Source organism: Acinonyx jubatus, chromosome E1 (genome assembly GCF_027475565.1).
Source record: "Acinonyx jubatus isolate Ajub_Pintada_27869175 chromosome E1, VMU_Ajub_asm_v1.0, whole genome shotgun sequence".
NCBI classification, from domain to species: Eukaryota; Metazoa; Chordata; class Mammalia; order Carnivora; family Felidae; genus Acinonyx; species Acinonyx jubatus.
The window spans coordinates 11,860,954-11,875,149 of record NC_069397.1 but is presented as its reverse complement, the minus strand read 5'-3'; the positions used below and the strand labels follow the sequence as shown (position 1 = coordinate 11,875,149).

At 58.6% G+C, this 14,196-nt stretch overlaps 1 protein-coding gene across 9 annotated transcripts in view; it reads left to right on the top strand.

Moving 5' to 3' along the window:
* MPRIP (myosin phosphatase Rho interacting protein) overlaps positions 1-14,196 on the top strand; it is a 147,137-nt gene that overhangs the window by 118,853 nt on the left and 14,088 nt on the right. For 7 of the 9 annotated variants that reach the window (XM_027047630.2, XM_053211975.1, XM_027047631.2 and 4 more), the window contains 4 exons: positions 558-667; positions 3,576-4,140; positions 6,401-6,517; positions 9,196-13,062. In XM_027047630.2, coding sequence (XP_026903431.2) covers positions 558-667; positions 3,576-4,140; positions 6,401-6,517; positions 9,196-13,062 — 4,659 coding nt within the window. The remainder of the gene's footprint in view (positions 1-557; positions 668-3,575; positions 4,141-6,400; positions 6,518-9,195; positions 13,063-14,196) is intronic. The other 2 variants (XM_027047633.2, XM_027047634.2) reach the window with 1 other exon arrangement.

The window sequence follows — 14,196 nt, the reverse complement described above, 5'->3', positions numbered from 1 at the left end:
ATAGCCTCTCCGTGAGGGACTGAGCGCCAGCCACCTCCTTTACCTCTCCAGAACCTCCCTCTTCTCTGTCACCATCTGGACCACTGCCCTAGCGGCCCAGCGGGTCTCCCTGCCCCTTCTCAGCCTCACCGTGTGGCCCGTATTGTGCCCAGACCGCCTGTTAAGTCCCGTGCCTGCCACTCGTCTCCCGGTTGCCTGTGTACTTGCTATGTGTGGCTGCGTGGCACTGGGCCATGTCCCCGGCCCGGGGGTCCCCTTCCCACCCACCGTTCCCACACACTGGCTTTGTTGTCGGGTCGTGCCATCTCCTTCCCCTGTGAGCCCCTTGAAGAGCAGGGGAGCCATCTGGGTGCCGGGGACATTGTAGGCACACAGGAAACGGACGGAGGTGGCTGAGTCTGCCATGAAAGCAGATTTGCTCTTTCCTTCCTTTACTTTCCGGCTCTTATTTGAGGGCCGGTGGGGTGCACACGGTGCTCCTAGGACAGCCCCCTAGCTGGATATCCTTTGGGGGCTGGAAGGTGACAGTCACTGATAACGGCTCATCTTTTGTGTAGACAAAGGAGGGCGAATTCACGCTCTCTGCTATGACATCTGGAATCCGGCGGAATTGGATCCAGACCATCATGAAGCACGTCCACCCGACCTCTGCCCCGGACGTGACGAGGTAAGACCCTGGTGCCCGAGGGAGCCGCCTTCCCCTCTGGCCGCCGCCCCGCTCCCTTCCGAATCTGTGGCTCCTTTGGGACCCGAGCTCGCACCTGTCCTGGCACAGCCACCTCCTTCCACCCTCCATCCCACCATCGGCTGGCCCCACACGGTCTCCCTTTGGCTTCCTGGTTTTTTGCCGCAGGTTACCTTTTCCTCCTTGAAGCCTGGCCGATGTAGCTGCACAAGTAGTGTCTGTGCCCCTGTTGGGACTGCACCTAGCAGGAGGAGCCCCTCTGGCCTGGGTGCTGGCAGCCCTGGAGCCACATTCACGGGCCACCAGAGCATGTCTTCTTCTTGGTCTTTTTGCTTCACTCCTACATCTGTTGGATTTGTACACAACCAGGAAAAACTTATTTGAGATTCCGCATTAGAGCTTGAGTTGAAAAACTCATTCCTCCCTCACGTTAAAGTCTCTGTGGTTTGTACCTCGTGATTTGCATGTCACATGCCTTCCTCCTCTGCTGTGAGGGTCAGAAACCCATTTTCACTTTAAAAGAAAGAAGGTTCTGGTGTGGGGGGCTGGTTCCATGATGCCCAGAACTTGAGCGTTCTCACCTGAAGACTTCAGAGCCCCATCCTGTCCTGAGACCCTCTTGTTCCCACGTTTCAGGGCAGGTAGTTTGAATGGCTCTTCAAGTGTCTTTCTCGTGTTGTTGGCCGCTACTGGGCTGTGTGCCCCTCAGAGGCCTGGGGCAGCTGTGGCCATGCCAGGTCTCCGTCAAGGCCTTGCCTCCGTCCTGGTGACACTGCACCTCTTTGAACAAGAAGGGAGGAAGAGAGCGTTCTCTCTTGTGTTTATTGGCATTGTTAGTTCCTTCATTTATGAAATGAACAATTTTGAGTTGTTTCCGTCAGTAAGACCAGGCATTGGTGGCCAGGACAAGCTCTCAAGGGTCCTATTAGGAAAGCTGGCGTATTTGTTAATGGGATGTCCCCTGCCTGCAGAGATGAAGGGGGCACTCTCGTCCTCACTGGGCCATGTCCCTTGGCGGCCTCTGGCTGGCCCCTGGCTCTCTCCCAGCCAGAAGCAGAGACTAAAGCTTTACAAGGTCAACACCCTGAGCACCTTGAGGAAGCCCCCATAGCAAAGCAAGAAAGGCACGTCGGGCTTCTCTGGCAAGGCTGCTGCCACGGTGACGTGGGTGGTGGACAAGAGAGGACCGTCCTGGCCCCAGCGTTCCCCTGCCTGCTGTGTCCTAGCCGGCGCTGGCTGCTTGTCCAGGGCCTGGCCCTGTGTGGGGACCGAGGGTCCCGGCTGGGGGAAGTCACCTTTGGGATGTCACAGGGCAAGCGTGTGGCTTTGGCCTCAGAACAGGTGTGAAGTGACACACTTGAGCACACGCGTGTGCACACGCCTCTCCTGAGAGGCACCTTCTAGGCTGACATTCACAGTTCCCTGCCGCAGTCCCGTGCTGGCTCTGTGCAGGGACTGCAGGCCCACAGGGGCCAGGGCTTTTATTTGTGTGGGAAGGTTGACTTAGTGATTGTCTTCCTGACTAGAATTTACTTCAGATTAGCACATCTCAAACTTATGGGGGTCCTCACTCTCCCCCCGTTTTCAGCCTTTCTGCTTGTTTTATGTCAGCTTTTATGGTTTGAGAAAAACTTGGACTTTTTTTTTAAGCACTTACAGGTGGTCCAAGTCCCAAGAAGGTACTAGAAACAGATACGGACGTCAGAGGCACAGGTTTGAGCCAGGCGCCGTAGTCCCCCTGTGTCTGTGGCGGAGAGTGACAGGGGCATCCTGCCTGGGAGCTGGAGGGGCTTCCTCTCGTGGTGCTGCAATGGTGGCTGCCAGCTCTCCGTGCGGGCGTGACACCTTACACAGTTGTAAGCCCGGGTCAGCTCTCTGCTCAGTGGCATCGGAAGGTCCTCTCTGGAGAACTGTCATTCAAATGCACATGTGGTCTTAAATGGGGAACTTGCAGGTCCCACCACCCTGAAGCACTTGGGACAGATGGCCAGAGCATGGTGACGACCATGTTCTCTTTCCCCGGGGCACCTCTCTCCCAGGCTCCCTTCTCTTTGACCCCCACTATCTTTAAAGACAGGCGCTCCCTAGAGCATTACCACCCCCACTCCCACCACCCTCGCTGGCCCTCGCGGCCCTGAGTGGCTTACAGCTCTATTCTGCTAGCTGGGGCAGGACCAGAGGCCACCCTGTTCAGGCTGGGGACCTTAAACCGCCACAACTCATGCTCCCACCTCACCCCTGCTCAGGTGGCATCCTCTCTAGAAATCTTTGCTCTGGGGCATATTAGATAAAGGCATGGATTCCTTACTTGGCAAGCAGAGGTGCCCTTGAATCCTGCTCCCCTCTCACTTCCTGCACGGGGTGGGCCGCTGCATGGTGCGGGCATGTGCCTGCCACCTGGGCCATCTCTCTCACTTGGCCACAGCGGTCTCAGGCCTTTCACTCTCTGATCCATCTGTCACACCAGCCCCCGCAGTGGTGTTCCTAAAATACAGACTGTTTGGTTTATTTACTTGTTTAAAAACCCTTGAGCCTTTTGAGAAAAGTGGTTGGGTCTCGTTCATTCTGTCACCCCTTCCTGGCGCAGCCTGATGGGGTCTCCATCATGAAGCTCTGCTACAACATCTCCTGTGTCAGAGGACCCTCCGAGGTTGAGACTGGAAACTTCTGAGCCATCTGTGGCTCTTCCTTTCCCATCCCCACACAGAACCCGGTTTGGGTCCCCGCCCCCCATGGAAGGGACATGGGCAAAGGCAGTGTTCTTTCCTCCCTTCTCCTGCGGGAACCCTGGCTGCACAGAAAGAAAACGTGGTGGAGTTGGGTGCCCCACCTGGATGGGTGGCTGTCACCAGGAGCCACACCTGACAGGCTCTCCGCCCCTCTCCCCCAGCTCATTGCCAGAGGAAAAGAACCGGAGCAGCTCCTCCTTTGAGACCTGCCCAAGGCCCAGTGAGAAGCCAGAGGTGGAGCGTGGAGAGCCAGACCCCGAGCAGAAGCGGAGCCGGGCTCGTGAGCGGAGGCGGGAGGGGCGCTCTAAGACCTTTGACTGGGCCGAGTTCCGCCCTATCCAGCAGGCCCTGGCCCAGGAGAGGGCCAGCGCCACTGGGGCCTCTGACGCCCACCCCGAGGCTGAGGCCGGTGAGCTGGAGCGGGAGCGTGCACGGCGGCGGGAAGAACGCCGTAAGCGCTTTGGAATGCTCGATACTGTGGACGGGCCGGGCACTGATGACACAGCCCTGCGGATGGAGGTCGACCGGAGCCCAGGGCTGCCTATGACCACCGACCTCAAGACCCAGAACGTCCATGTGGAAATTGAGCAGCGGTGGCATCAGGTGGAGACCACTCCTCTCCGGGAAGAAAAGCAGGTGCCCATTGCCCCCCTGCACCTGTCCTCCTCCGAGGATGGAAGTGACCGGCTCTCCACCCACGAGCTGACCTCTCTGCTGGAGAAGGAGGTAATGGGTGGACAGGTGACCGGGTTCCCTGCGACGGCCTTCCCCAGCACCCACTGTGCCTGGTGGTGGCCTGAATGGTTCAGCCACGTAATATTGAGGGAATGTGGTCCCTCCTCTCAAGGACTTGCAGACCACTCAGCGAGACAGACACATGGACAGACAGGTCCCTAGAGTACAGTGTAGGCACTGAGAGGTACGGGAGAGTGCCAGATCGTGCAGGGTGGCAGGGAGGGGACACCAGGCTTTCTCAGAAGGAAAAGGCATTAGCCATATGGGGGGGTGGGGGGGAGGAGAATGCCATATATAGCCGGAGGTGGCCAGAGACTAGGCTAATGGGACCCAGGGCCCAGGTGGGTCCTTGTCCTACCCTGTTTGAGGCAGGAGAGGGGCGTAAGCAGAGTTAGGTTTCCACATTTGGTAGGCGGCCCTGGTTTGAAGGGGCCAGAGCTGGAGGCAGAGACGAGCCAAGCCCCGAGGCTTTCGCGGCAGCCTGGTAACCATTGATGGGAACTGAGGGGGGAGTGGGGCAGGTAGCAGGAGGCAGAGGCTGGATTCTAGCTAGTCCGGTAGATTCGAGATATAAAACAGAGGCCCCAGGTGACAGGATTGCTGCCCTGCCACCGACTTGAAGGCTGCCCTCTGGGATGCAGAGATGAGCCAGTCCCTGCGTTTGTAACGGTGTACTCGTACGTGAAAGCATGTCCAGAAATCAAATCTGGGAAACTCCATAGTGAATTTCTAAGTCTGAACGGGGAGTTTCCTGGACAAGAAGGTCCAGCAGTGGACGGCCTTTTAGGAGCACTCAGCAGCAGGATGTTTTAAATGTGTTCTTTGACACGAGTCGCCAAGTGAAGTGGAAGCGTTGTCACTTCGGCCTGCCTTCATTTCTTACCTTTTTCCTGTCAAGTTCACAAGGCTGACCTTCATCGCTAACATCACCACTTTAATTTCTTTTCCATTTTCTACACACATTAATGTAATAATAAAGTCAAGGTGCAATAAAACAGTTCAAACTCCCATTGCTCTAAACTGTCAAAATGGGCCTGCTGGGCTGCAGGCCACCCATGTCAGGCCACGAATCTGCTGTAGACAGCGGAGTCGGAAAGCCAGGAGTCTCTGTACCTCCCACAGCCTAGCCTGGCGGCGCCCGGCTCATCTGCTGCACATGCAGCTTCCGCTTACCACAGCCGCTCCAGCGGGTGGGCCGGGGGCGCCCACGCCCGGCATCCAGTAGGCACCGAAGGAGTGTTTGGAGAACAGGTGGATGGGTGAATGACTGAATTCAAAGCCATTGAAAGCAAGAAGAGTGTGACGTAGCTCGCTTGCTTCGTACGTCTTATGGAACCCTTCAGGAACCCTTTCTGCAAACAGAATTTTGTATGGAATCTGTTATATAAAAGTGGTCAAATGAGTTGTTTCGGCGGAAGCCTGGAGTGAGGGCTGCCCCAGGGCATCAGTGGCCACTGAGGAGACCAGAAGGACCCCAGCAGGGTGGTCGTCGTCTTCTTCTTCTTTTTTAATATTTATTTTTGAGGCGGGAGAGGGGCAGAGAGAGAAAGAGAGAGAGGGACAGAGGATCCAAAGCAGGCTCTGCACTGACAGCGGTGAGCCTGACTTGGGGCTTGAACTCAAAAACCGTGAAATCGTGACCTGAGCCAAAGTCGGACATTCAACTGACTGAACCACCCAGGCGCCCCAGGGTGATCTTCTGACAACAGGCACAAAGCCCTCGTTTGCTGGTGGGATCTGCCCATCACATCCTTATAGGGATGTGGGAATTCTGTGGGTACCCAGGGAAAAGTCTCCTGTTGTTATCTATGGCTTGAGCTGGAACCTTCAGTTCCAAGTGCTGCAGGTAAAGACGTGATCAGCACATGCACTGAAATGTGGCCACATGGAAGGCCAGCCGGGGAGTCCCATTGTGCTCCGGCCCAGCCGGAGCTAGAAACACCTCTGTGGGGGCACCCGGATGGCTCAGTCAGTTAGGCGTCCGACTTCGGCCCAGGTCACGATCTCACGGTTCGCGAGTTTGAGCCCCGCATCGGACTCTGTGCTGACGGCTCAGAGCCTGGAGCCTGCTTTGGATTCTGTGTCTCCCTCTCTCACTGTCCCTCTGCCTCTTGTGCGCTCTCTCTCTCTCTCTCTCTCAAAAATGAACATTAAAAAAAAAGAAAGAAATGCCTCTGTGGGTCTGTGCTGTGCTGCTCTGTCTATTCATTGCCATCGCTTTGCTTAAAAATGTGTGTCTTTTTGTCCACAGTTGGAGCAGAGCCAGAAGGAGGCCTCGGACCTTCTGGAGCAGAACCGGCTCCTGCAGGACCAGCTGAGGGTGGCTCTGGGTCGGGAACAGAGCGCCCGGGAGGGCTACGTGCTGCAGGTAGGGTTGAGGGGCTGCTGCGGCCCTCGTTCACTTGGCCTTCGGTGTGAAGGGCCCAGGCAGGCTAGGAATGTGCAAAACCTGGCTGAGCGGGGGGGCAGCCTCTCCCCAGTGCCGCGCCTCTGGGCTCCTCTGCCGCAGCATCAGGGCTCTGTGTCGTGGGTCGTCTTCATTTTTCACCCTAGCATGACATTTTGGAGAATGTGCCTGAAACCTCTGTATCTGAGGGGTTTTTTTGTTTGTTTGTTAACGAAGTCATTCTAGTTGTCTTTCTTCTTGGCTCTCAGAGTACTTAATTATGTATGTATTATAAACGTCACATATTTGTCGTTTTTACTTGCTTTCACAATGGCAGTGTTGGGCCCATTTTACCAACTGAAGAAAATGGGTAACAGCCAGCCCAGTGCCTCCTTACCACTGTAAGTGGCAGAGCTAAAATTGGTTCCTTGTCCGTGACCTTGTGTGTCCCACAGCTGCAGGGCAACCTGGGGCTATTAGCACTAGCCTAGTGGCCCCGCTTCTTATTTTCTGCCCAGGCTGAAGTGTCGAGGGAAAGTGTGGTCGCCCAGCCATGAGCTGACTCCTCCAGTGGCTTAACGGGGAGCCTGATAAGAAGGGCAGCAGCTCGAGTCGTGAGCTGAGATCCAAACCCACGCCTCTCCGAGACTGGGGAGCTCCGTGCCTGCGTGCTGGCCAGCAGGCGGCGGGCACTGCCCCAGTGTGTCGCCAGGCAGGAGGGCGCCTGGACGGGGTCGGCCAGCATCCCAGGCCCTATTCAAGTTCTGGGGTACAAAACTACACACTCCTGCCCCATCCTGCTGACATGCTGCTGGGGAGAGGTGGTCGACGAAGGAGCATTGGGGAAATGCAAGATGGGGTGATGGGGGGGAGGACCTGAGCTCTTGGCCAAGGCTGAGGATGCGGCCTTCCAGTCAGGGTCCTGCCACTGACCAGTAGAAGCTGGTGCCCTTCCCCACGGCCTCAGCCTCCTTGCTTGTGGAGACTTAGAACTTGACCCCAAGGACCTTTCCGTGTCTCAGTGACCCAGAGTCTCTGTGATACGTGGCTGTGTCGGCATTTCCAGACTGCGGCACGCCGGTCGTCTTGGTCCGAGTCATGCCAGGCAGCGCGTGGACCTCTGGGCAGAGTCTACCTGTCTCCGTGCCGTTTCTTGTGGCGTGTTCCCCTTGCCTTCTCTTTCTCCCCCAGCTGTGACCGTGGCCCTGGGTGTCTCGTGTGCCCTGGAACCCCCTCCCCCGCCCCTTCAAGCCAAGTTATGGCCGTGCCCAGGTCAGACTCTCAGGCACCAGGCACTGGTGATGGTGGGTGTCCCTCTTTCCCATAAATGTCACTCTGGGGCTTCCTGGGTCATTTCGTGTAGACGTTCCGGGTTTGGGGAGCATCTTTTTAAACCTGCACGAATTCACTTCACATCAGGTGGCAAAGAAACTAGCAGCAGATTTTGCACATTGCTAACCTCTAAGAACCTGCCTCCGTGTCTAACCTGGATGATTGCATGAGCCTGAGCCAAAGCCCCCTGGCGAAGCTGGGCGGGGCTGGCCTTTCTGCTAGGTCTAACAACCGTGACTTTTAGCCTCCCTTGGCACTTTGAACAGGCTTCTAACCAAGTCATTGGGAACGAGCAGGGGAGGGGGCCTTTGGGGTTGAGGGTCAGGAGGAGTCAGCCCCCCCGGGGCGGGCACTGCGCTGCTGGTGCTGGGGAGGAGGAGCCTGCATGCTCGGATGTCGTGGAGTGTAACTGTAACATAACTGAGTGTCACATCTGTGGCTTCCCTGCCAGCAGACCAGACCTAGAGCGAGCCACAGGCAGGCCAAATTCTTAGGCTGGGCTCTTCTCACTCTTGTTCATGTTCTCGTTTTTTTCCCCCTGCATTAATTAGTTCTGTCTCTTCTGCATGCCTTTCAGTTGGGGGAGTCTTGTTTCATTTGTGTTTTGTTTCTTGCATGCTTCACTTTCTTATTTTGAATTCCACAAAGGTTTGTTTGTTTCGTTGATGATCACGTTTTACTCCCTGGTTTCCGTTTCCCCCTCATTTTGTCTTCTTGCAGGTAGAGATTAGTTCTTCCTGTTACTGTAGAGGACGGGCTCCGCTTCCCAAAGGAACATGTTTCGGCTGTCACCTCACTGGCTCCCGAGCAGTGGCTTCCCTTCCTTCTCTCCCCGTCCTAGAAGGAAGTGCCACGTGCCACCCGCCACCTGCCACCCGCACCCCAGTCCTGGCTTTCTTAGGGTTTGTTGCCTAGAGCCGGGTACTCTTTGTGTTGCCAAACAAACAAACAAACAGATCCCGCCGCTCTGCTCCTCCCCCCTGTCCTTCCCAGCGATCTCTTGTCCTCCGGTCTGGTCTTCGTTTTGCCCATCAGTGTGCTCCATTATTCAGTTTTGTTTGGTTTAGTTCTCCTAGAAGCCGCTTGGTTAGAGCCGTGTGATGTCCCTGTCCATGTTTTCTGTTTACCTGGAAGCAGCTACTTGCCAAAAAAATTAAGACGGTTTGTCGGATTCTTTTCTTAATTGAAAAAAAAAAAAAAAAATTATGCCGAGGATAAAAGGCAAACCCACCAAGGAGCTTTTCTGTGGTTGACCCTGGCCAGAGGTGTGACACTCAGAACGGGGAGGCCCGAGTGTTACTAACCAGTGTTTAATCGGTTTTTTTAAGACTGAAGTGGCCACCTCCCCATCCGGTGCCTGGCAGAGGCTCCATAGAGTCAACCAGGATCTCCAAAGCGAGCTGGAGGCCCAGTGCCAGCGCCAGGAGCTGGTCACGCAGCAGATCCAGTCCCTGAAGCGCAGCTACGGGGAGGCCAAGGACGCGATCCGGCACCACGAGGCCGAGATCCGGAGCCTCCAGGCGAGGCTCAGCAACGCCGCCGCCGAGCTCGCCATCAAGGAGCAGGCGCTGGCCAAGCTCAAGGGCGACCTGAAGCTGGAGAAGGACAAGGTCCGCGAGCAGCTGGAGGAGCGGCAGCACAGCGAGGCCGCGCTCAGCGCTCAGCTGCAGGCCAGCGAGCAGAAGCTCAAGGGCGCCGAGGCCCTGCTGCTGGAGAAGACGCAGGAGCTGCGCGACCTGGAGCTGCAGCAGGCGCTGCAGCGCGACCGGCAGAGGGAGGCGCAGCGGCTGCAGGGGCGCATCGCCGACCTCAGCCAGCAGCTGAGTGCCAGCGAGCAGGCCCAGAGGCTGATGGAGGAAAAGCTGCAGAGCAACTACGAGGCGCTGCTGGAGAGCTGCGAGAAGGAGAAGCAGGCGCTGCTGCAGAACCTGAAGGAGGTGGAGGACAAGGCCCGCGCCTACGAGGACCAGCTGCAGGACCACGAGCAGCAGGTGGAGGTCCTCCAGAAGGAGAAGCTGAGCGCCAAGTTCGAGGGCAGCGAGGTGGTACGCCAGCTGGAGGAGCGCCTGGAGATGAAGGAGGCCAGCATCCACAAGCTGGCCGAGCACGTCCAGAGCCTCAGGGACGAGCGGGACCTGATCAGGCAGCGCTTCCAGGAGCTGATGGACCGCATCGCCCTGTCTGACGGGGACGTCGCCGAGCTCCAGGAGAAGCTGAGGGGAAGGGAGGCTGACTGCCAGAGCCTGGAGCACTCCTACAGGAGGGTGGCCAGCCAGCTCCAGAGCATGCACACTCTGCTGAAAGAAAAGGAGGAGGAGCTGAAACACATCAAGGAGATGCACGAGAAGGTTCTGGAAAAGAAAGATCAGGACCTCAATGAGGCTTTGGTTAAAATGGTCGCCTTGGGGAGCAGCTTGGAGGAGACAGAAATGAAGCTCCAGGCAAAGGAAGAGATCTTAAGGAAGTTTGTGAAGGAGTCATCAGAAGACGCGGAGGAGCCGCGGAGCTGCCCGGAAGAGGCGGAGGACGGCATCGTGCTGTCGGGCCCACAACCCCAAGCCGCTGTCGCGCCTCCAGCCTTCCCACATCCGAGGCTCGAGGATGAGGATCCGGGGGCTGTCCCAGGGGAGGAGCGTGGTGACAGCAGCCCCAGGAGAGAAGAGAGTCCAGGGACCCTGAAGTCGGAGGTGCCCGACAGGGAGGGGCCCCCTCAGAGCACAACAAAACCCGACCAGGGAGTACCTGGCGTTAAAAGGCAAAGAATCCGGTTCTCCACGATCCAGTGCCAAAAATACACGCACCCAGATGGGTCTGAGAAGACCTGGACCAGCAGCACGTCCTCCGACACCAGCCAGGACCGGTCCCCCTCGGAAGAGAGCATGTCGTCAGAGGCCACCCCCAGCTCCCTGCCCGCGGCCAGCGACTCCGACACCTATCTCTCCATAATACACTCCCTGGAGACCAAGCTCTACATCACGGAGGAGAAGCTCAAAGACGTGACGGTGAAGCTGGAGAGCCAGCAGGGCCAGAGCCAGGAGGCCCTGCTCGCCTTGCACCAGCAGTGGGCCGGCACCGAGGCGCGGCTCCGCGAGCAGCTCCGCGCCAGCCTGCTCCAGGTCGGAGCGCTGGCCTCCCAGCTGGAGCAGGAAAGACAGACGAGGGCAAAGATGGTCGAAAATCACGTCGGGGAGCTAGGCGACTTCCAGGTAAAGAACAGCCAGGCTCTGGCTTGCTTAGAAAACTGCCGAGAGCAGCTGCGATCCCTGCCGGTGGCCAGCCAGGAGGAAACACAGGACGCGGGAGCGGGCCCCCTGGTCGGCGTGGAGCACGCGCCGGGCAGCAGCGTCCAGGCCGGGAGCCACTGGCCAGCGCCTGCAGACAGCGGGGCGCAGGCTCAGCCAGAGGAAGGGGCTTTCTCGGAGGTGGGGAAAGCGACTTCACAGCCACTGCACCGGCCTGAACTGAGTGAGCAGGAGCAGCTGAAACTCCTTTCTGACCAGATAGCCCTGGAAGCCGCACTGATCAACCAGATAGCAGACTCTTTACAAAACACAACATCGGATATCTCGCGTGTTCTGCACGAGATTTCTCAGTCAGGAAAGTCGCCACTGGAACCTGAAAGTGCTGCTGTCTGTCCTGGGGCCCCAGCGGACGCCTGGGCTAAGAAGGTGCTGGTGGATGGCGAGTTCTGGAGCCAGGTGGAGTCCCTGAGTAAGCACCTGGGAGCGCTGGGAGGAGAGGCGGCCGGTGCAGCAGGAGGCGGGCAGCAGAGCGTCCCGCAAGCCCTGGTCCCCGCCCTGGCAGACGCCACGTGGGTCAGGGCAGAGCTCAGCTTCGCCCTGCAGTCGGTGAGGGAGTCATTCCACCGCCGGTTGCAGAGCATCCAGGAGACCCTCCAGGGGACCCAGATGGCGCTGCAGCAGCACACGCGCGCGCTCGGGGCCATCCTGGGGGCCTACCGAACCCCCGACTTTGAGAGAGTGATGCAGCAGGTCTCCGAAGCCCTCCAGCTTCCCGCAGGCCTTGAAGATGGCATGCAGGCATCCTGGGACTTGAGCCCGTTGGGAGAAGCGCTGAGTCCTCAAGGAGCCGGCTTCCAGGAGCCCTTCTCCTTGTCCACCCAGAGCTCCGGGGCCCTTGTTGCCATTCAGGAGGAGCTCGCCCTGCAGCTTAAAGATAAGGCCAGCCTCTTAGGGGAGATATCTGCCGCTTTAACCTCGCTTCCCCCGGTGGAATCAGTAAGAGATTGCCAGAAGCTTCTCCAGGCATCCCAGAATCTGTCCTGTAACACTTACCTGGGAGGCCTCGGTCAATATTCTTCGTTATTAGTTCAGGACGCAATCATTCAGGCTCAGGTGTGTTATGCAGCCTGCAGAATCCGGCTGGAGTATGAAAAGGAGCTCCGGTGCTACAAGGCGTCCTGGCAGAACAGGGGCACCTCCTGTCAGGAGCACAAGCAAGCGGTCGGGGCCCTGAGGGAGGAGTACGAGGGACTTCTCCGGAAGCAAAAGAGCGAGTACCTGGAAGTGATTGCCATCATCGAAAGGGAGAACGCAGAGCTCAAGGCCAAGGTCGCCCAGCTGGACCGTCAGCAGAGATGTCTGGAAGAAGCAGAAAGCAAACACAGCGAGAACATGTGTGCCCTGCAAGGGAGGTACGAGGAGGAGATCCGGTGTGTGGTGGAGCAGTTGAACAGGGCGGGGGACACGCTGCAGGCCGAGCACAGCAGAGTCCTGAGTCAGCTGGATGCCTCGGTCAGGGACCGGCGGGACATGGAGAGGCACCACGTGGAGCAGATGCAGAGCCTGGAGGACAAGTTCCAGCTCAAGATCAAAGAGCTGCAGACCATCCACGAGGAGGAGCTGAGGACCCTGCAGGAGCACTACGCCCAGAGCCTCCGCTGCCTGCAGGAGGCCCTGCACCACTACCAGGGGCGGCCCCCCGAAGCCCTGCCGGCTCCCGGCCCCCCGGGGGGCCCTCGGCAGCCCCCCTCCTCCAGCTGGCCCGCAGACCGGCCCCGGGACGCTCCACAGCCAACCGGGGGAGAGGCTGACTCCATGACGGGGCTGAGAGAGCGCATCCAGGAGCTCGAGGCCCAGATGGACATCATGCGGGAGGAGCTGGAGCACAAGGACCTGGAGGGCAACGCGGCCACGCTGCGGGAGAAGTACCAGAAAGACTTTGAGAACCTTAAGGTTCTGGAGCATCACTTAATTTGCAAGGCAGTTGAGGGGCGGGCATCATGCTGCTTGTCTCGGGGGGCAGCGTCTGCCTCACAGGGCTCTCGGGGTACAGCCGAGACACGGTTCTTGGCTCTGGGTGACTGAACACGCAGAGTCAAGCTGTCCCTCCCCTGACCCCTCGCTGGCGTGCTGTGCTCTCAGAACAGGGCCTGGGCAAGGGTCTAGCCTCCTGCTCAACGTCCACCCTGCCCCCCCCCCCCCATCCCCCAAGGAGGACTCGTGGAAGGACAACAGGAGTACCGCGGGACAGAGAGTGTGGTGTCCCCATCACCTCTCTGCTCTGTCCCTCTGTGTGCCCCAGCAGGGAAGCCTCTATTGTCCCTGTCCCAGCCTCACCCTCTCTTCTGCCCCTGAGGAACCCACTCCAGGCCGGTACAGATGCAAACCTGAGAAGCACCCAGGAGAAGGGGCCGGAGGCTCCCTCAGAGGGTGCCTCCTTGTAACTGTCCTAAGAGAGCAGAGCTGGGGCTCCCAAAAGATGGTGTCGAGGGTCCCTCTCCCGTTCCAGCTCCCTGTGGGGACCTGGCACTTAATGGGCACTCTGTGAAAGATGGGCTTCTCTACTGAGCACGCCTCGGCTGCTGGTGTCCTTTTCCGGGGGCCGAGAGGGATGACCTCTGCCCAGCAACTGTCCCCCACAGCCCACCGCATTTCACACTCTGCCTCATTAGGCAGAGTACCCAGGCCCTGTCGTGTCAAGGTGACCTTCCCAGGCTCCCTGGGGCCTTGGGCGCGTGGGCCAGTCCGGGTCCTCCCCCGCCCCCATCGTAGCTAGAGGTGCCTGCCTGCGCCTGCCCGGAGCTTCCCCTCAGCTTCTCAGCACCCTCCTCCTGGGCTTCGCCCCATCCCTCGGGGCTGCGCGCAGTAAATGCCCAGGCTCCTCGCAAGACGTCTGTCCCCAGGCAGGTCCCTAGCGTGATGGCGCCTCGCTCAGCCGGTGCCCACAGCTGGCTCCCGCCACACGCGGGGCTGACGCTGCTGTCCGGCGGGCCGCTCGTCCCTGTGGCCCCGGAAGCGGAACAGAAACGTGCTGTGAGTCAGCGGTGTGGTCTTGGCGTCTGTGTGATGGCGCAGCCTGCTGACCAC